Here is a 20,932-nt window from a genome sequence, read left to right as displayed (position 1 = left end):
ATCCAAAAACCAACTAGAATATCCCTTGTCTCTAACTCCCTAATGCCTTTACCAACTCTTCCCACCCAGCAGTAAGAGGATTAAGAAGCTAAAGGCCCAGCACTGCTCAACAAAGTCCCACCCCTGTGTAATAAGAAAATGATACAGTAATTAAATGATTCATTTAGTTCAGTTTAATTAGCAGAGGCCTACTTACAGGCTTACCCGTGACAGATTAGATTATGTTTAGCCTTTGCCAGATGAAGATGTTACACATCTCAAGATTTGTAGCGTAATAAACTTGGCAGCACTGAATCTAAATAGTTTAAGTGTAACACTGAACACTTTATCATGTCCAAAGGGCTTTTGAGCTCAAACTATGGGATCATTTTATATTATGTGAAAATGAATACCTGATCTAGTGCTGTCGTGGTTTGGGTTTCTTTTGCTGCATCAGCATCCAGATGACCTGATATCATCGAAGAAACTATGAAGTCTGCTTTCTATCAGAAAATTCTTTCCAGTTCAATTTATTTTTTTTATAGCACTCATTACTGAGTACAGGCTCAGAGTGGTTGAACAGATTCACAATTATAAAGCAGTAACACCAGATTGCTAAACCTTAAGGTATTAACATACATAATCGCCCATTATCCCTGAGGTTTTCGGGTTTGTTTTTTTTTTTGAACACATTACTTCTTGATTAGTGAAAAATCCAGAAGTGTCATGGTAAGATCCAGCCACACTTACCCATTACAGGGCCAGAGAGGAATGAAGAATATCACTGGACTTTGTATGTGCGACAATACACTTCAATCTGATTCATTCTAAAGCCCCATTTGAACGGATTTCGTTTTACAAGTGGTGCTGGGATAAAGTGATCATTACCGGAAGAACTTCTGTAGTTTGAGTCCATTCCAAATTGCTGAAATGATTGTATTTTACTGATTTACGTGGAACTAGTTGAGCCTGAGCCTATTTTTACAGACATTTTATTGAATCAAGAATCTTTATGACCATTTGCATTTTACAGTACATTGGAAATCCTACACAGTTTCATTTAGTCAGAATATTCTATAAACATATAAATAAGTTGAACCCACTTTAAGTAAATAAACAATGAACAATTACTCAGACTATAGGCAGGTCATACAGAAACCTCTATAAAAAATAGTATTATTACACATCAACAACCTCACTTGCAAAATAGCCAAATTGCACATAATGTCTGTGAAGAAATATTGTACATGGTAAAAGACAGTTATTGCATACAATAGATAAAGGCAGTGTAAATAAATCTATAGACAAATCAAATTCGATGAGGTAAAAATGTTAACAGAGTAGAATTAAATGGCATGCATTTAGGTTGCCATGGAGGCTATGGTGGATATGGACGTGCTATATCTGATGCCATTCTGCACATCCTTTCAGGTCTGTGACACCTAAGACTGTACTGGGTCTCTTGGCAGGTAATTAAACTGTGGCTTCGGTGATTTGGGTCCTTAAGATTAGCGTGGACCTTTCTCCTGTGGTGTGGTGTAGCGGATCTAAAGCTCATGTCCAAAGGCCACTTTTTAAAATAATCACCACACTTGCGGCATAGCGATGGGCCGTGGTGTGTGTGTGTGGCCGAGCGGTTCCCGGGGAATTCGTGATGCAGGCGGTTCTCACTTAAGTGTACAGGTGAGGAGTCGTCCGCATCTGTATTTGTTCCCGGGAGCTCCTGATTGCCACAGCTGATCCACGTCCCCATGATAAATAGAAATGTGAGGCGGCTAGCAGGGAAGAAAATAAAAAAGAGGGAAAACAAGAAAAAAACGGATGGAGGTTGCAGGAGAGGAGGGCAGCTGGAAGCAGGTAGAGGAAAGCTAGTGCAGGAGAGAAGGAGAGCGAGCAAGCGCAGGCTCTCGCTGTATGCAGGCAGCTGGAAGAGGCGAGCCCGAGTGGGGTATTTGGCCGAGACCCGAGGGCCAACGGTAGTGGTCGCTCCTGTTGAGCGCTTCTTGGGAGCAGGAGTGAGCAGTTGGCTCGCTGTAGCGAAGGCAGCGGGAGTCGGAGATTTGGAGTAGAATCCCCAGCGTGAGCATCCTGGCCGTTGGGGGAAGCCAAGTCTCGGTCTGGCAGGGGCTAAACAAAGCCAGGAATCAGGAGGCCACCAGACCAGTCGTATTTTTGAGACACTGCACTTTACTTTCATTTGGACACTTTGGTTTTCGTACTGTTTCTTTTAATAAAAGCACTTTTGCACTTTTTGCACCATCCCCTTGCTTTGTTGTGCCTCACTGACTAGCTCATCGGTGACATTACCGACAGTGTAGGGTTCGAGGGCTCCCAGAATCAAGAGGGGAGCTTGGAGCGAATCCACATCGTCACATGCGATAACTGATTTCATTTGGTGGTAAGGTAAAAGGGGCCTTAAGATTAGCGTGGACCTTTGTCCTATAGCAACTGATTTTAGGAGGTTCAATTGATGGTAAGGTAAAGGGCAATCTCTGAATGTACAGTCTCTTAAAAGTTACTGACACGAGAAATTGGGAAGAGACTAAAGCTACAGCACCACGTCCTGGTGCAAAACTAATCCCATCTGAATATAGCTTAAGACAGCACTATTGTTAAAGTAGATATGCTCATTTTGAATAGTGCAATATTAAGCAAAGACCTCTTGACTTGGATGGCATTTCTTGTGTTGCTTCCGGGGCTGTTTCTGGGCAAGCATCTAGGGCACCCGCTAGTGGTCATGTCATATTACTGCAGCCCTATGTAGAGATTCCTATTTTTATTTTGTTTAGAAAAATTTATCTGGACAGGACCGGAACACAAATAAATGTTTATGTTGTGCGCCTGAACTGGCTGCACAATGCACAGCACAATCTGTTGGCCAGAAATGGCCCTGGATGACGAAACTCTTTTTTTTTTTTTTTAAACAATGAATTCCTCAAAGCAAATGTCCGATTATATTGTTTTGTATTATTTTTCCTTACTAGTGATGTTTGGTCTTAATGTCTGACAGCGTACATAGTCCAACAATAACACAAACAGCAGCAACAACAATGATGATGATGATGCCAATAATAATCCTCAAATTGTAGCATAGAAGAGACATACATGGCTAAATAAAATTAAACCATCAAAACAGGAACAGAACTGTAACTCTTGAGTGAATTGCTTGTTTAACCCAAAGTATGATCGTCTCCCAAATGGACATACTGTACAATAAAACTTGTGTTAAAACTTAACAAATTCCATCCTCTGTTGCTCACTAGCATTTGCGAGATTCACTCTGGGCATTCTAAAGCAGTTGTGCCTTTTTTTGGATAGACAACAACAACAACATTTATTTCTATAGCACATTTTCATACAAACAGTAGCTCAAAGTGCTTTACATAATAAAGAATAAAAAAATAAAAGACACAATAAGAAAACAAAATAAATCAACATTAATTAACATCGAATAAGAGTAAGGTTCAATGGCCAGGGGACAGAAAAAACAAAAACTCCAGACAGCTGGAGAAAAAATAAAATCTGTAGGGATTTCAGACCATGAGAGTCCCCTCTGGGCATGACAGATAGACAGATAGACAGATTACAATATTTGCATACACAAGTATATGGTAAATAGGAATTGTGGGTAAAGATTCCTATTTAAAGATAATACGTTATCAATTTGATATAAGACTACGTTTTCAACTTATTCTATTTATTTAAATGACATGTATGTGTTACAGTAATGTCTTAGTTTAAAAAAAAAAAAAATTATATGTAGAACGTCAAGTCAAGTTGGGGAGCGCGAACTGGTACAGTACGTTGCCGCACCCACTACACAACGAAACAGCTCGGGATCCGGTTGGCAACCACCCAGGCAGACACGCGGTCCAGTCCCACTCTCCGGAAATGACGCTCTATATGCTGAAGCCAGGTGTTACATGGGCGACCCCTTGGCCTGGTCCAGCCACTCGGGTCCCCAACCGAATGTCCCCATCATCAAAAGACGCATGTTTAGCTAGTGATCTAAATAGATACTGTTTTTACTCGTGTACTACGCGCCCTTGTGTAAAACGCGCACCCTAATTTTTTACAAAGAAAATCACAAAAATCATTTTGCCCCGTGTACGATGCGTGTTGTGATTGTATAGGAAGCATTTAGAGAGAGAGTGAGCGAGAGAGAGAGAGAGGGAGAGAGAGCCCAAGCAGAAGAAGTAAACATTACAGAATTACATTTCCTCGTGTATGATGCGCACCTAATTTTCCAATTCTAATTTTTGGGAAAAAATGTGCATGTGGTACATACATAAATACGGTAACTATAGAAATTTAACTCTAGTTTTAACAATAACTCAAGTGTTTCTTTCTGGATTTTCTTTAGAGAAATGTTAAAAGCGGTAAATGAAAACTACTAATACAGCACGATTCCTACTTATTTTCTGAAATGCCACTCTTCAACAGTGTATTTTTCGGAGACAATCTTGTAAACAGAGGTTGCTATAACTACACATTCTCAAATTGTGAATTTGAGGTCCTAAATACTTCGCTGTCTCCAGGTCTGGCAGTGATGAATCCCCTCAAAGCACAAGGTGTGGCGGGGGTGACATTTACAACAAATTTCCTAGAATCGGCTCTGTTTGCTTCATAATATTTCTTGAAATGCTTTTGAAATTTTCTTGCTTAACATTAGCTTGTATTGTGTCCATTCTAGAAAAATGTTTCTTCCCACTATGACTCGATTCATTTATATGTGTGAGTCTAGAGGGGTGTGCTGCTACAACTCAGTGTTCCTAAGGTGACTTTTCCATTAACCTTCTTCTCGATCTTTTTCTTTCAGCCCACCTGTACAAGTGCAGTGCCCTGCGGGAGAGTTGTGGCATGTGCCTGAAGGCTGATCCACGCTTTGAATGTGGCTGGTGCATTCAAGAGAAGAAGTGTTCCTTACGGCAGCACTGCTTACCCCCTGAAAACAGCTGGATGCATGCCAGTGCTGGAAATAGCAGGTGCACTGATCCCAAAATTCTGAAGGTAAGTTGAAAAAGTGACTGGAGGAAGACTGAAAAGGTCTGAGGATGGCATAGTGTAGCTTACATAATATTGTTAAGCTCAGTTTAGAGTTACTGGGAATAAGGGATTGGGAGCCATGGCTTTGTAGGGCCCACTCAGACACACTCACACAGGGACTCATCCTGAGTTGGCAGTTAGCCTGACCTGCATGTCTTTGGGGTTACGGTGAGAAAATAGTCAATCGAGAGTCAGCGTGAGGTTTCTCTAGATGACCACTTCATCAGGGGTCTGAATCCTAGCTGCTGCTTACTGAGACAGGGGATTTCCTTTCAGCATTGTGGGGGTAAAGAGATAGGTGTTGCGGTAGTTAGCTCAGTGTCATGCAGATGCAATGTGCGTCACTTCCAGCAGAGGCCCTCACATTCCCACTTCCTCCCACACCTTAAAAATAGAATGGTGGGCACAAAGATGAATATTTGATGCTGGCCATCATTTAGGAAAAGCATACTAGACTCTGCTGCTTTCTCTGGGTTACGGTGAGAAAACCAGAGGACCGTGAGGAAAACATCCAAACTACATATGGAAGGTGACTGGGTATGGAATTTCAACCCGGGTTTACTTGATAGACATGGCATCAACTCTTATTCACCACCATGGCAAACATGGGGTCACTGTGTAGATTATAAGTATAATTTTTTTGATTTTAGTGGGTTTTTAAGCATGGCCTGACTGCTTAACCATAATGAGTTAGTGGTTCACGTGTGAACACGTGCATTTGTTTAATGTAGTTGATTAATAGGTAAGTGGCGTGGTACTAAACTGGCACCAAGCTAGTATAAATAGGAAGGAGTAAGTGGTAAAGAGGAACAGAAACTGAGGTGAAACGAAGACGAACCAGGGAATCAAAAGAGAAATCAATCAAGAGAAGAACTCAAGAAAGTGTCAGGACTGATGTCTGTCGTAAGAGTTCCATGGCATGTTAATTTCTGAGAAAGCAGGGGAGAATGGAGGGTTGTTTCAAAAAAGAGGAAACTTTAGATCCAGAGCATGGCAGCATCTGCTGAGATGGCACGGCTGTATGAGGTTGTTGGGGTCTTTATAAGGAGCAGTGATGTGATGATCTTATTCTGCCAAGTGATCTGCAGGTACATTACAACATTAGAACAATCTAGACGAGAACAGGCCATTCAGCCCAACAAAGCTCGCCACTCCTATCCACTTGTTTCCTCCAAGGTACCAATAGGGGTGACGGATCGGGATGTGACTGGCTGAGCAGGAGGGATTTGTTCCAGAGTCCTAACAGTGAAAAATAAAATACATTGTAGATATGTTTTCTTTGGATTTTAAAAGTATCTCATCTCCTGATGACTTTGGTTTTATGGGCACAAAGATTTTTTTTATTTACTGAATGACTTGGTATGCACTGTGACACTTCAATTCTTTTGATATTTAATAAATGCTAAGCTTTTGCACATAATGTTTGATTTACGGTCCGTGTACTTTTTGGTATTTGAAATTTCATTTTATATATAATTTTTATAGGGCTAGCAATTTGAATACGTTTAAATGTGTGAATGGTTGCTCATTGACAAGTGTAACACATGTTAAGAAAACTTTCTGTAAATCACGTTGCTCTCCTACTTGTGCACACTGTTAATATTCGAAACGTTTACTACCATTCAAATTGCTAGCACTCTAAAAATTGCCAGACTTAGTATTAGTAAATGAAATCACCAAATGTTAGCTGTTTCACAGTAAGTAACAACAATAACGTTCATAAAAGAGCTGCTACGTCAATGAAGCAAAGTCTGCAAAGCTTGTATTTTTACCTGAAAGATGCGACTTAGTGTCCTCGTACCTGGAGTGTCACTCTTTTACTGTTCTGAAAAACAACGTAATGGTCCATCCTCTGCTGATGCCATGCAGTGTAACTTCAAGGCCGTAAATCGATGTGTTGTGAGGAATACGTTGGGAGGTTCGCACGTGTCATCAAAAATCGGCAGAAGGAGAAGTACCTCCGGTTTCAGACAACGAAAATGCGTCTGTTTTGTTGTTTTTCAGCTATTACACTTTCATTATTTGAATCACAAACAAATCCAGAAAAGTATGTGTAATTTTAAGTTTATGACTGCTATTTGTTACCACAGAATTAAAAAATACCTTATTTTCCCTCATTTTATTCTTTAATCAAAAATCTAAATCTGAAAATTCCTTTCATTTTCGTTTTTTCGTTTTTGCTTCTAAAATGAAATTTCAAATACCAAAAAATACACGGACCGATTTACCTTCTGACTTCTGACTGGCCCTTCACGTTCATGAACTACTAGATGGCCCAACAGAGTTGGTGCTCAAGGCTGCGGGCTATTACAATTTTATAATCTTTTTATAACATGCCTTGGTCCTGATTAGGGCAGAGTGGTGGCTTTGTGGCTAAGGATCCATGCTGGTATCTGGAAGGTTGCTAGTTCAACACCCATTACTGCCAGAAGGGTGCCGTACAATGGCTGACCATGCGCTCTGATGCCCGCCCCAATGGTGATGCAAAAAGACAGGATTAATAAAGTATATCAAATCAAATAAAAAAATAAATAAATTCTGAGTTGAAAGTGAATGTGACATATGGGAGGAATACCTGGAGAAAATCCTCAAAGATCCAAAGAGACTCCACATAGAAAGTGAGCCCAGCACCTGTAGTCTTGGCACCACCCTGCACTAAACTGTGCACCGCCAAGCCCCTCCACCTCCCCCCAACTCTAAAGTTTTTGTACTATTGGAGCATCCACTGGTGAGGTGACTTAATGAAAGTCGCACAATGCGTCAGTTAAAGGCTTTGAAATGGCTGCCTGGTGCTTTACTCTTTAGCCATACTGCCACTCAGAGTCACCATCCCTCACTACCCAACTGTCCATATAAAGAGGAGCTCCCAACAAACATGTCTAAGTGAGACATAAAAAACGCTGTGCCATATTCAGGATGCAGACATGTCACTAACCAGGAAGAGACCCAAGTGCAGCAGGCCACCTGTCTTACCATCGAATGAGAGAAACATTTCAGAATAAGGGAAGAACTTGCCAGCCTTCGTTCCGCAGTAGCCATATCTTGACACTAACTGGTACCCAAATTCCAACCAACGCTAGGAGGCGCTAGTGTCACCCAGCACAAAACAGTTTCACTCCCCCAGCACTTTATAATAGCTGATTGTGGAAATCATTTACAAGAGTAAATGAAGTAATTGTGAATAAAGTGGGGAGCCTGAGACAGGCGCTGCAGCTCTCTGATGTGATTTCATTAGTGGGCTGACCTCAAAAAAAGGCCAAACTGTTTGTGGCTGACATCAGAGAATGTCAGTTCAAGTTCACAGCTAGGGCAGTGGCTGAAGTGAGGCGGAAATTTAAAATGCTATCATGGCAAACATTTACAAGACATTTAAAGGAGGGAAAACAAAGACTGGGGGGAGTTTCTAATTGCTTGTCTTTGTTTATTTTCTTTGGCCGGTCATATAGTATCTTATTTTTGGACAGTTTAGGGAGTTACTCTTTTCTTTTTTTTTTTGATCGGAGTTGCATGTAACTACCCCCTTCTTTTTGTGTGTGTGTTTTCTTAAAGAAAGCCTTCTTTATTTTTTCTTTTTTTTGTGCCAATAAAAAGTATTCACCCCCTTGGTAGGTTTCACAGGACTCGGCTAGAGTTTGCCAGGAGGCACAATGGGGGACTCTGAAGACAACTGGAAGAAGCTTCTGTGGTTTGATGAGATCACAGTTGAGATTTTTGGTCTTCAGACTAAGCACGATACTTAAATATTGCACGTTATCAAAGATGCACCATCCCCACCGTGAAGTATGGTGGTCGCAGCATCATGCTGTAGGAATGCTTCTGTGCAGCAGACCCTGAAAGGCTTGTGAAGGTAAGAAGAATTCAGAAGAAGCTGATGCAGTCTGCAAGAAATCTGTTCCTCAGGGGAAGATTGTTATCCAGAAAGACAACAACTCCAAGCATAAAGCTAAAGCTGCACAGGAATGGCTTCAAAAGCAACAACGTTAATGTCCCAGAGTGGCCGAGTCAGAGTCCAGATCTCCATCCAATTCAGAATTTGTGGCTGAACTTGATAAACGCTGTTCACTCACAATCCCCATGACATCAGACAAAGCTTGAGTAGTTTTGAAATGAAAAATGGGGAAACATGGCGATGCCGAGATGTGCAAAGCTAATAGAGACCTATGCATATGGGCACCGTTCTCATTCCCTACCACCTTCACGGTCACTTCCCCTACCTCTTCATATCTTAAATCATTCTTGAGGCAGATTGAAGACTTAAGTGCCGGCTTAAGAGAAAAATTAAAAAAACGGTACTATGTAATTGCAACACAAAAACTAACTTAATCAAATTTAACGTGAAAAGATGCCGACAAAAGAAGAGAAGCAGTGGGCCGCTAGGGTGGAGAAAAGAAGAGCTGCTCAGGAAGAAGTAAGCGCATCAACCTCAGAGAAAGAGCATGAAAACTATGAATGCTCACGTCAAGTGTACTCACTGCACGTTATCGTGCAGTACACCGTTACTGGTGTTATATAAAAAATTTTTGCGTTGAGATGTGATCATCTTGGAGAGACACGTTGAAGTCCCGTGAGACTTCTTGCACGTCACGTTCTACTAACAATTTCTCAGAGACATTTTAACATCCCGGGAGACAAGAAAGTAAGACAAAAAATACAGCTGCTGTATAGGCTTTTAAATGATCGATGCACAGAGCGACATGCAGATTACGTAGCACAGCAGCAGCTAGCAGCAAGACAGCAGCTGATCTGTCTTTAGCATGCATTCACTACCACCTTTTACAATGCAAGCGAAGAAACCTGAAAAGGCTAGCGTGAAGCGTGTCCCCATGGGGGGTTGTGGGGTGGACGAGCAAAGTGAGTAGGGGGCATAGCCCCCTAGTGTGTGTGTGTATGTATGTATGTATATATTGTGGTAGATAGGGGGCGCTCTCGCTCCCTTGAACCCCTGTCCACGACTCCAAACACCAGGTAAAAGTCCAATTGTTGACTTTATTTTGTTGCCACAATGCACAAAGCACACTCTCCACCACAATACTCATATAATAACAATAACTACAATAATAAACACAATAAACCAATCCTCCAGCTCCCAGACGCGTTGCCACCCTTCCACCCAGCTCAGCTCACCATCTGGGAACTCCCACAGTTCTTTTATATTCCCTGACCCAGAAGTGTTCCCAATCCCCAGTCCATGTGATTCTTAATCACTTCCGGGTCAGGTACAAGTCTTTTCTTTTCACCCCGGAAGCCTGTCGCTCTTCCTATGACGAACTTCCGGGTCATAGGGCACGAAGAAGTCTTTGTTCCTCCCTGCAGCTCCCTCTTGTGGCCCCTGAGGTATCCAGCAGGGTCTTGTAGGAAAACTCCATGTCCCATGAGTCCCTGCTGGTCTTCGGGGCACCTCCGTACTGCAGGGAGGGCTCCATCTGGCGGCCTGGGGGTATTGGCTGGGATGATAAGCCGGCCACATATCACAATATATATATATATATATATATGTATATATTCCTCGGGCCACCTCCACTCTTCTCCAGCAAGACTTAGTCCACTCCTCGCCCGATTCCAGTCCTAGAATGAAAGGAGGCCCTTTTATACAAGCCGGATGGGCTCCAGGTGCTTCCCGACACTCCTCCGCGGACACTCCCCTGTGTGGCGGAAGTGCCGGCTGCGTACCCGGAAGCCCTCCGGGTGTCCCCAGTCTTCTTCCCCCCAGCACTTCCTGGTGTGGCGGAAGTGCTGAGGTCCAGGGCTCTCCAGGCACCGGGACATCCCCTAGTGGTGACCACGGGCCCCCGCAGGGTTGAGTTTCCAAGCTCTGCACCTGTGGTCCCCAGTTTAACCAGCGCAGTCACCCCCTCGTGGTCTGGAGGAGGCGCAAGCCCTCCTTCTGTCCTCCTGGGCGTCCAGGCTGGGTACCACCCCCAGCCGTCTGCCACTATATATATATATATATATATATATATATATATATATATATATATATATATATAGTATAAGAAAGAGAGATGCTACATGCTTTAGAGACATGATCTCCTGCCTGGACTGGAGGCCATAATGGAAGGACTGGGTGATTGTACATGCCAGGAGCATTTCCACTCACAACAGGTGGCAGTGTTTCTCAGCGCTGATCCTGATCAGGACACTTATAGGGTGCTATGGGATTTGGAGTTCAGAAATGCAGCTATGAGGGGGTTTGGGTACTGATACAGGGCACTGCCTGGAGAGGACTGTCCTGATTTTCACATGACCCAGAAGTGCTCCAGATGACTTGGGAGTAACACTGGAAACAATTCCCAGGTCCAGTTCAAAAACAGAGGTGGAAGGGAGAGTATTTTGTATTTGTGTATTGTGGCTGGTGCTTGTATAGAAAAGTGTTGGTAGCGAATATAAATCTTTTATTTGAACTCAGAATTGTGTTTGGTGATATTGTGTCTGTTTTTGGGGCTCAGTGGCACCCCCTTGTGTTTGCGCTATATATATATATATATATATATATATATATATATATATATATATATATATATATATATATATATATATATATATTTTTTTTTTTTTAAACTTTGAGAAGTTCCAAACACATTTGCAGAGTGAGTCTGCACATACGCCTGAGTGTGCCCTGCAATGGTGTCTCATCCACAGTTGAGTACCACCCTGAACCCAATGCGGTTATGAAATAAATGGATAAACCTTTCACACCTTAGCAGATAATTAACTTGAACTTTAGCAGACAGTATTGTTTGACTCATTCCCCCTTTCAGCCGTTAATTTATCCATTTTACATTTTGTTTTTATTATTTTAAATTGTGTCCAGGGGCAAATCTCGCCTCAACAATATGGATCACAAGACTGGATGCCATTCCATCATAGAGACACACAAGCTTGTATGCCACATTGCTCACATCACAATTTAAGAGTTCATAATTAAAGAGCATGCTCGTATGCTCAAACCCAGAGTGTGAGGTTTAGTGAAATGAGCCAATGAGATTCAAAAGGTTGGGTTTTAGTTGCTGCCTGTAACTGACTGTGCAGCCTGCCAGTGCTTGAACGGTAAAACAAAAATCACTAAACTGGTGAAACATGTTCCATAAATCACATTTGATAAAAGGTACAGCTTGATATATACAGTATAATCGTGACAATTTTGAAGGAGGTCAGAGTAAATCAATGTACTGTAGGTAATGTGACAGATGGCTTGGTGGTACAGGAGATTAGCACTGCTGATTCACGGCTACACACTTCAGGGTCCAAATTCCGTGTCCCGTCACTACCTTTGCAGAGTTTGCTCATCTCGCTCCATCCGTGTGTCACATTTCCTACCATTTCTCCACTGTGTTTTAAAGTCTAGTTGGGTTAGTAGGCAAATGTAAAATGCTTCTTAATATTGTATGTGTGTTTTCTCATTTGAGAGTGTGCCCTGTGATGTGATGGACTAGACTGATCCCTGGTTTGTGCCACAGTTGTTCGGTAGGAACCAACTTACAATGACGCTAAACTGGTTAAACTAAGAAGGAACAAGTGAGAAATTTGTGAACCTCATACAAGCACCAGCCCGGCCGTGAAAGAGCAGCTCTAACCACTGTTCCTCCAAGACTGCCAAGTTTTTAATTTTGAAATTAAGCTAAGGCTGCAAGGCCCTTTACCCATATGACTGATCTCTATTTTATATAGCATTTTTAACACAAAGCATCACTCCACGACCTTTCTCACCCCCTGCTAGATGCTCCCCATAATAAGTTAAGCTATTTTAAGCGTGAGATAAATAACAGAGGAACGTTCAGACAGAGGACTGATCCATCAAATGTTTTAGAATATGAAGCCATTCAGGTGCTTGTATAGTAGAAAGCAGCAGAGTCTAGTATGCTTTTCCTAAAGGAGGGCCGGCATCAAATATTCATCTTTGTACCCCCCATTCTATTTTCAAGGTGTGGGAGGAAGTGGGAATGCGAGGGCCTCTACTGGAAATGATGCACACTGCATCTGCGTGACACTGAGCTAACTACTGTAACCCCAATCTCTTTACCCACACAATGCTGAAAGGAAATCCCCTGTCTCAGTAAGCAGCAGCTAGGATTCAGACCCCATGATGGAGTGGTCACCTAGAGAAACCTCACGCTGTCCCTCGATTGACTGTTTTTAAGTGGGATCTAAATTGCAAAACTCTGTAATCAATAAATGCTTTACTTGTTTATACATTTCGCTCTCTGCAGGGATGCTATGTTATGTTTGAAAATACCCCTATGAAACCAATTAAGTCAAGGTTGTTTTTGACACTGCAATTATCATCCTGGTCTATTGGCTTTAATGCCAGCCCCAGCTTCCCAAGAGTCTTGTTTAGATGTGAGCTATCCAGCTAGCAGGCCATTAAGCTAAGCAAGCTTCCCTTGGCTGAAGCGGATTTCAATTCGCTCATCCAGTGAGAAAGTGAGTTTCTTTCGGATATTTTTGGTCTCAGTCTGGGGTCGTTTTTTTTTTTGTTATGTTTTGTTCTAACCAGTTTCTTAATTAGAAGGCAGTTTCACCCTTTCAAGTCACTAATTGGATGGCTTGTTCCTGCTCTCAGTCTAACACCTCTCACTCTTACCCCTGTGTATTTCATTTTTCTAAGAAAAGTAAAAAATCGTTGTTGAGTGCTGAAATAGATTAGCACCCCTCAATCCTCGCCTATTTTCCTTCTCTGCTTTTTTGTAGTGTATCTCCTTTATTAGCCTTCTGCTGCCTTTTATGCCCCTCATTGTTAGGTCATCTGAGAAGAGGTGAAAATAGTCTTAAACATTTGGAACGGTTATTAGCCAAAAGAAGATATATGAGTAGAGACTCGACTAACTGAAAGCTATCACAGCAATATGCATTGCTCTGAATTTTATACAAACGGATCTGTCAGCAGGGTCTTTGGACAACCAGGAGGACGTTATCCCAAGACTTGTGGGATAGGGGGTCAATCTCTGCAATATCCCCCACACAAGACTGAGTTTCGTAATCAGGGCCATGTATGACACCATCCTAAGCGCAGCCAATGTGCCTTGGTGGTTCAGCATGGAAGAGAAGTGTTACCGATGTGACACAGCTCAGGCAAACCTACATCACATCCCGAGGGGCTGTAAGGTCGACTTGGCCCAGGGCCGATACAGATTGCGACATGACTTGGTTTTAAGCAAGAGAATATGAGAGCTTAAGCACACAAAGAGATGTGCAGCCTCGCCCAGTGCAGGATATAACATCAGTCTGGGCCTCAGGGAACAATTGGGCTATGAGAGGAGACCTAGACAAGCAATGAGGATGATCACCACAACTTCTGTGAGACCTGACATCATTGTATGGTCAGTATCTGAGAAGCTTGTCTTGCTGGTTGAACTGAGAGTTCCCTGGGAGGAAGGCATCTTGGACGCCAGCGAAAGGAAGAAAGAGTGGTATGCCAAGCTAGTGGTAGAGTATAGAAGGAAGGGTTGGAGAGTCAACCTGGTCAGTTGAAGTAGGCTACCTGGGTCGTGGCTACCTGGGTTTTCAACAGAATGCTGCCTGAAGGACATTAGGATTACCTAATCCCAGCTAAAAAAAGGTGCTGAAGGATCTTGTAGAGGAAGCAAGGAAAAGAGGTATCTGGCTATGGCTACGAAGGAAAGAATAAGGGCTGTAGGATTTGGGATACCAAATTCCAAACCAGAATCAGGGAGATGTTCCTCATTGCTGCCCTATTATCCTGAGTATTAAAAGGGCAAAGGATGTGAGAAGATTGGCTGATGACCCTGCAAACTGGGATTCTGGCACCAGCAGAGGTGTGAAAGGTAGCAATGCTTTGCAGGTTCCAACACCTCTGTTAATTAATCTTGTTATGCTGTTGATCCCAAAACGTTTTAAAAGAAAATGATCACACTGCAGGATCTAAATTCATCAACACAGCTCACAACAGAGGATGGGGATCGTTGTTTATTCCATTGCTCACAAAACAGAGCTACCAGTTACCAGACAGACACACTCCTCTAAGCACGGCAGCCTAACGGATTACACTATTATTTACACATAGAGTATTTCTGAATAGAAGCTTTTTCAACTTGTGCACTTCTTTAATCGCAGATGGAGAGCTACAACAGCCATCTTTTGAAATGACATTTTCACTTAACAGCACCTCCAAGAATCAGGCTTAGATTCCTGATCCATTTATATCAACTCTGTGGCCATACAGATTGTCTTTAATATTCTGATTTCTTTAAGCTATACAAAAAAAAAATACATTTTACAAGTTGACTGGCAACTTCAATTTTGCCTGGTATTAATAAGTACGCATGTGTGGTTCTGTGATGAACTAGTGTCTCGTGAAATGTTTTTTTCTGCATTGCATCGAGGTGTGTATGCTTTCCGTTTGTTTATGTGACCCAATTCTTTGGGTTCCTCCATCATTCCAAAGTTATGAATGTTATCAGTTGATTGGCAACTCTATGCCAATTTGCTATTAGTAAGTGTCATGATGTCCTGGCATCATTTTTGTGGTCAGTTCCTGTCTTTTGAGAGCTCTTAATGATCCCCGTTTATTTCAGTGAGTTTTCTCCAGGTCCTCTGGCTTGTTTCCTCTTCCCAAAGAAGCATAGTGAAGGTCGATTGGCATTAGTGAGCCTGAGTAGATACCCTCGTACTGAAACTGGCATCCTATTTAGAGTCGGTGCCTGTCTTGTGTGTAATTTTTCATGTTCTTATGAGTTTTCTAGAAAGTCTTCGGTTTCCTCCTTCTTCCAAAAGTCCTGCATTTTAGTTTAAATAACAGCTCTAAATTGGCCTGCTTGAACTGCATGTAAACGTGTGCCCCCGCACATCTGTCTTGCTTAAAATTGTCCAAAATGTTTCCAGGGCGAGATCCAACCTGTGAATATTGCAATCGAGCTCCTGCCTCACTAGGCCACATGTTTTGGGCCTGCACCAAATTAACATCATTTTGGACCAAAATCTTTAAATGCCTATCAGACAGCCTTGGAGTCACAATCCCTCCTAATCCACTAACAGCTGTTTTTGGTGGGCTCACGGGTGGGCGTAAAATGGAGAAGGGCAAACAAACTGTAATTGCCTTTACTTCACTATTGGCACACAGGCTTATCTTGCTCAAGAAGAATCCTAACTCTCCTATTTTAAATCAGTGGGTAACTGATGTTACTCTATATACTATTTGAAATTGGAAAAAATCAAATTCGCCCTTAGAATATCTGTACGCAACTTTTTTAAAAAGTCAATAACATTTCAGAATAAGCATTTAAATTGAGGAAGCAGATTCTCTTCCCTCCTTTTTATTTATTTGCTTATTTTTATTAGCTTAAAGTTTTACTCTGCTGGCCTAGCTCTCTTTCTCAGGGGTTTCAAACCTATTTTTTGTAAAACTTTATTTATTTTTATGGAATGTTATTTGATTTTAATAAAATCAATTTAAAAAAAAAAAATTTTGTCCCCGGGATAAACAGGCACTCCATTGAAGGCTGGCTCTTGCCCTGTGCTCATGTTCAAGTGATTTTTTTTCCCCAGATACTTTGGTTTTCTCCAACTTCCCAAAGATACATATTTAAGTCTGACTCGTCACTTAACCCACCGTACAACTGTTTACATACTGTATATTTTGCATTCTATATATTTTAGCACAGGAGTGAATGCAGTTTAAGTTATTGGTCAGAGGAGAGACTTGAACTGGCATCCTTGCAGTTTAGGGCACAGTTCGCTGTCCATTATGTCATTTTGAGACAGTGTCCTATGTTAGAAAGCCTGACGCTTTCACGATTGGCTTGTCTAATTCAACTGTATAAGCTGGGCCATGATTGGTAGGCACGTGGAGTTTGAACCTGCTAACCTGTAAGTTGGCTAACAGAGGAAATGTTATTTCTGTCATCCAGAGACGCACAAGATCACACTGACGTAAACCTGGAAATGTATTACTCTCCATTCACTCTATTTATTTTCCAACCAATTACTTTCTGGGAACATTCTGAAGAGAGGTGCAGTAAGTGGGCAATTTCCATCGACCAGCTGCAGGTTAGGATTGTAAGAGGAGCACAATGACATGTGCATCTGGCCCTTTGCGTCTTCAGATATCATCTGCAGCTTCAGTCTGCAGAGAGTGAATTTGGTCCTGTGGATTTCACCAATTTAATGCAATCATAAACAAAATAGTGTTGGAAAAGAAAATAAAAACTGTCAGGTACTTTTCAATGGGAAACTAAAGAATTGGGTGCGTTAGGTGAGCAGCTTACTTACTCGCACAAATGATTCCCTTATGGCAACAATAAGGCCCAGCAGCAACATAAGGCCCAGACATAGTCATCCTTTACATGTGTACCATTACCCAATATGTGGGCATACTGGATATCCCACCCCACCCCTATATCAACCCACCCAGCAATTAAGAATTACTGTCTGCAATGGCCGATTCAGAATGATCTCCTAATTAGTCAAGCATAAGTGGCTCTGCTGAAAACCTCTGTCTTATTTAACATTATCGGTTAGATATGTCGCCTTTCTTTCTCTAAGAAGTAAATTATTATCCACAAGAGCCTCAAATGCATGTTACTTGCATGCACAAATCAAGTTAATATGCTAGCCTGCGGGATGTTATACGTCTGGATGAAGTCAGAGAATTCAGAGCTTGTCTGTGTTATATCTTTAAAGAACTGGTAGCTAATGATGGGTCGGTGAAACATGCCATCGAAATGGCAAATGTCTCTCGCATGGTAGATGATACAGGAAAAAGCGCCTGAACAAATAAATACGTGAAGTCCCATGGCAAAGAGACCTCTTATTTGTAGTGTCAAAGGGAACACCATCTAGAGCAGTGATTCTTAACCATTTTTGAGTCACGGACCCCTTTAAGAATCTAATGAAAGCTATGGGGACTCTCTTCCCCGAAAATATTCACATAAACACAACTTTGCATGCAATGAATATAATGAACTTTTTTGTCGAGATTTGATTGTCTAATTCATATTTGACATACACAAAGTATTACTAAACTTTAAACCCTAATTTTATGCAAAAATGAATGGCCACTCATTATAATTATGAAATACAATCCTCTTGTGCAAATTAAAACAGATCTACTACTACTGCTATGTTTTCTATTACCATTAGTACTACTACATCTACTCTAAATCAACAGTACCAGGCTGTATAGTGAATATAAATGTTAATTTTTATCTGACCCACATGGACCACCTGAAACCCCATCCATGGACCTCCAATCAGGTTAAGGACCCCTGATCTTGAGGTTTGCTCCAGTCAGTGTGCAAAAGAATGCAAGGAATGGTTAGAAGGTGCTGCTCTGTGCTATATTGTTATAGTAAACAAAAATGACCATCCATCTTTCCATTATGAAATCCACCTAATCCATCTGAGGAGCGGTGGCTGGAGCCTGTCCCAGTAACACAAACCAGTGTGTTTCTTTGTGCCAGTCCCAAGCCAGGATAAATGGGGAGGGTTACGTCAGGGAGGGCATCCGGTTTAAAATTTTGCCAAATCAAATGCAAGTTTCCATACCTGATCAGTCAAGGCTCGGGTTAACAATGGCCGTCACAAGTACTGTTAGCCAACAGGGTTCTGGCGGAAATTGGGCAATTGTTGGCCGAAGACAGGAAGATTTGGAAAAACATGATCCACTGTGGCAACCTCTAACAGGAGCAACCAAAAGAAGAAGAAGAGCGGTGGCTGGATCCTATACCAGTGACACTGAGGGTAAAGCAGGGACCAGCCCTGTCTGCTGTGTACCCAACAAACATTTGAGGCCAGCATAGAGGTCTCATTTAAAGGCCCATTCACACCTCGGTGTTTTTCAAGCATTTTAACGCTAGACCCGAATGCTCTGAAACTGCTAATGAAGTTATTTGACATTGTTTTCAATGACACTGTTCACATCTAAATGTTTTAGCAGCAAGTGGTTCAGAAAACTCCTGCATGCGTCAGTTTTTGAGTGGTTTTAGTCAAACCCTTGTTCCACTGAAATACATTTTATTGCTTGTAAAATGCTGGTAAAAGAAACAAAGAGCAGTTTTGCAGCATTTTTTATCTTGTAGGAATGAAGCAGCTCATCGAAACAAGCAAAAAACCTCTAGTGTGGCCGTGCACAGTTGTCTAGTGATGACTACTGACAGAGATTAAGTACGTGTGTAGCTTGCAATCAAGTGACAAGAACTGAACACGTTCTAGGTATACAAATAGATTTAATAAGTTTACTACAGATGGTTCAAGATAAGCAGAGTGCAGAGCTGTCCTTCCTGCCTTACAACACCAACTGTACGGGGTTCGCATGTTCAGCCCATACATTTCTGGATCGACTGGTATTAGTGAGTGTGTAACTGTGGATGACAACCACTTTTAGCACTGAATATTAGAAACTTATCAGTAGTCCTTCTCAATTAAGAACATATGTCATGTGCTGTCATGTATATAACATTCATCTCCTCTTTCCATCCCCAAAACGAGCGCCAAGTATGAACATTGACTGTTGCTCCACCAGATCACATTGTTTCAAAATAGACATTGTCACACACGTGCGAGTAGGAGCCAACTAAAGGGCCTGAATAATGGCAATTCCACATCCGACCGGGGGCGGCGGGGTGCACGAACTGTCTTTCTCGATCCCTTGCAGACCATTTTCGGGAAATCCTGCAGGGTTCTGGCGCCTTTGATGACATCACTTCCGGTGTCAGTGCCTTCAGTCATGTCACTTCCTGTCCCGGCCCTAATGACATCACTTCCAGTTCCGCCTCTGATGACGTCACTTCCGCTTCTGACTTCTGATAGGGTTGCCAGACGTCCCTTATAGACGGGACATGTCCCGTAATTGATAATTTTGTCCCCAGTCCCGTACTGACCTTTCAGGAACACCCATATGTCCTGTATTTAGTTAATTTTCAAATTTCGTAATAAAATCCTTGCTTTTACATAATATATTGGTCTGGGTGTGTAGGGGGCAAGTATAAATTTATATATATAGCAACACAGAGATTTTAAGAGTGTTCCGTATTTCTAATTTTCTAAGCATACGCGCTGATGACATCACTTCCTACACTGGGATTTAAAGCCGCCTTCTTGATTCAATACCGCAGTTCTGTTTTAGGACTCAGTCTTGTGAACAACTCACAATCTTTAACTACCTTTTTGCATCCAAGGCACATTATACGGGTGGCTGCTCCAAACCATTATGATATCTATTTGTTGTTCTTGTGACAACATACCAAATAAATGAACACCCACTGCTGCTGCCATAATCACCGGCTCCCTGTGACCCTAAACTGGGCAGATTAAATTTACTTTTCTTCAGCACATGAAGGATTAAATGATTATAATTATAATGTCTGTTCATTTCTTTTCACTTGGTGACATGCTAGGTAAATGCTTAACGTATTCTACCTGCCACTAGACGACGTCAATGCGTTGCATGGACAAGACAAGGCAATCGCTGCACAATAATTGGTATATATATTTTTTGAGCCGTGGGAATAAGCTTCCATAGATATCATAACGACCCTATTACATATCGTGATCATCGACACCCTAGGATTTTCCAGAATCGTTCTCTAAGATTGCCTTCGCTGTAGAACAGGGTGAACTCTTCAGTACTCCGAATGCCAGGAAAAGCACTAAAGTCATAGAAGACATTCTGGAGACTCGACAATCGCCTCATAACCCACAAAATTGTAAAATGAAATGATTCCTACTATATATTTCCTCCAAAATGCTTGCAAAATGACATTAAAAGGCTTGAAAAACACAGAAGAAATGCTGGAAATTCCCAACGCTCAAAAATGTATTCATTGTTAGAATATTGGAGGAAAAAACTACAGAAGAAAACGAATGTGCGAACTCCATACAGAAAGGCCACCGGACCCTGGAGGTGTGAGACAGATGCCTTAACCACTGCTTTGTCTTCTCCTCATATTTTAGA

At 41.8% G+C, this 20,932-nt stretch overlaps 1 protein-coding gene across 3 annotated transcripts in view; it reads left to right on the top strand.

Moving 5' to 3' along the window:
* Positions 1 to 20,932, top strand: part of LOC120541257 (plexin-A1-like) — a 710,643-nt gene that overhangs the window by 531,716 nt on the left and 157,995 nt on the right. For all 3 annotated transcript variants that reach the window (XM_039772729.1, XM_039772730.1, XM_039772728.1), the window contains one exon: positions 4,799 to 4,989. In XM_039772729.1, coding sequence (XP_039628663.1) covers positions 4,799 to 4,989 — 191 coding nt within the window. The remainder of the gene's footprint in view (positions 1 to 4,798; positions 4,990 to 20,932) is intronic.

Source organism: Polypterus senegalus, chromosome 12, assembly GCF_016835505.1.
Source record: "Polypterus senegalus isolate Bchr_013 chromosome 12, ASM1683550v1, whole genome shotgun sequence".
NCBI lineage: Eukaryota > Metazoa > Chordata > Cladistia > Polypteriformes > Polypteridae > Polypterus > Polypterus senegalus.
This window is presented reverse-complemented; position numbering and strand designations above follow the sequence as displayed.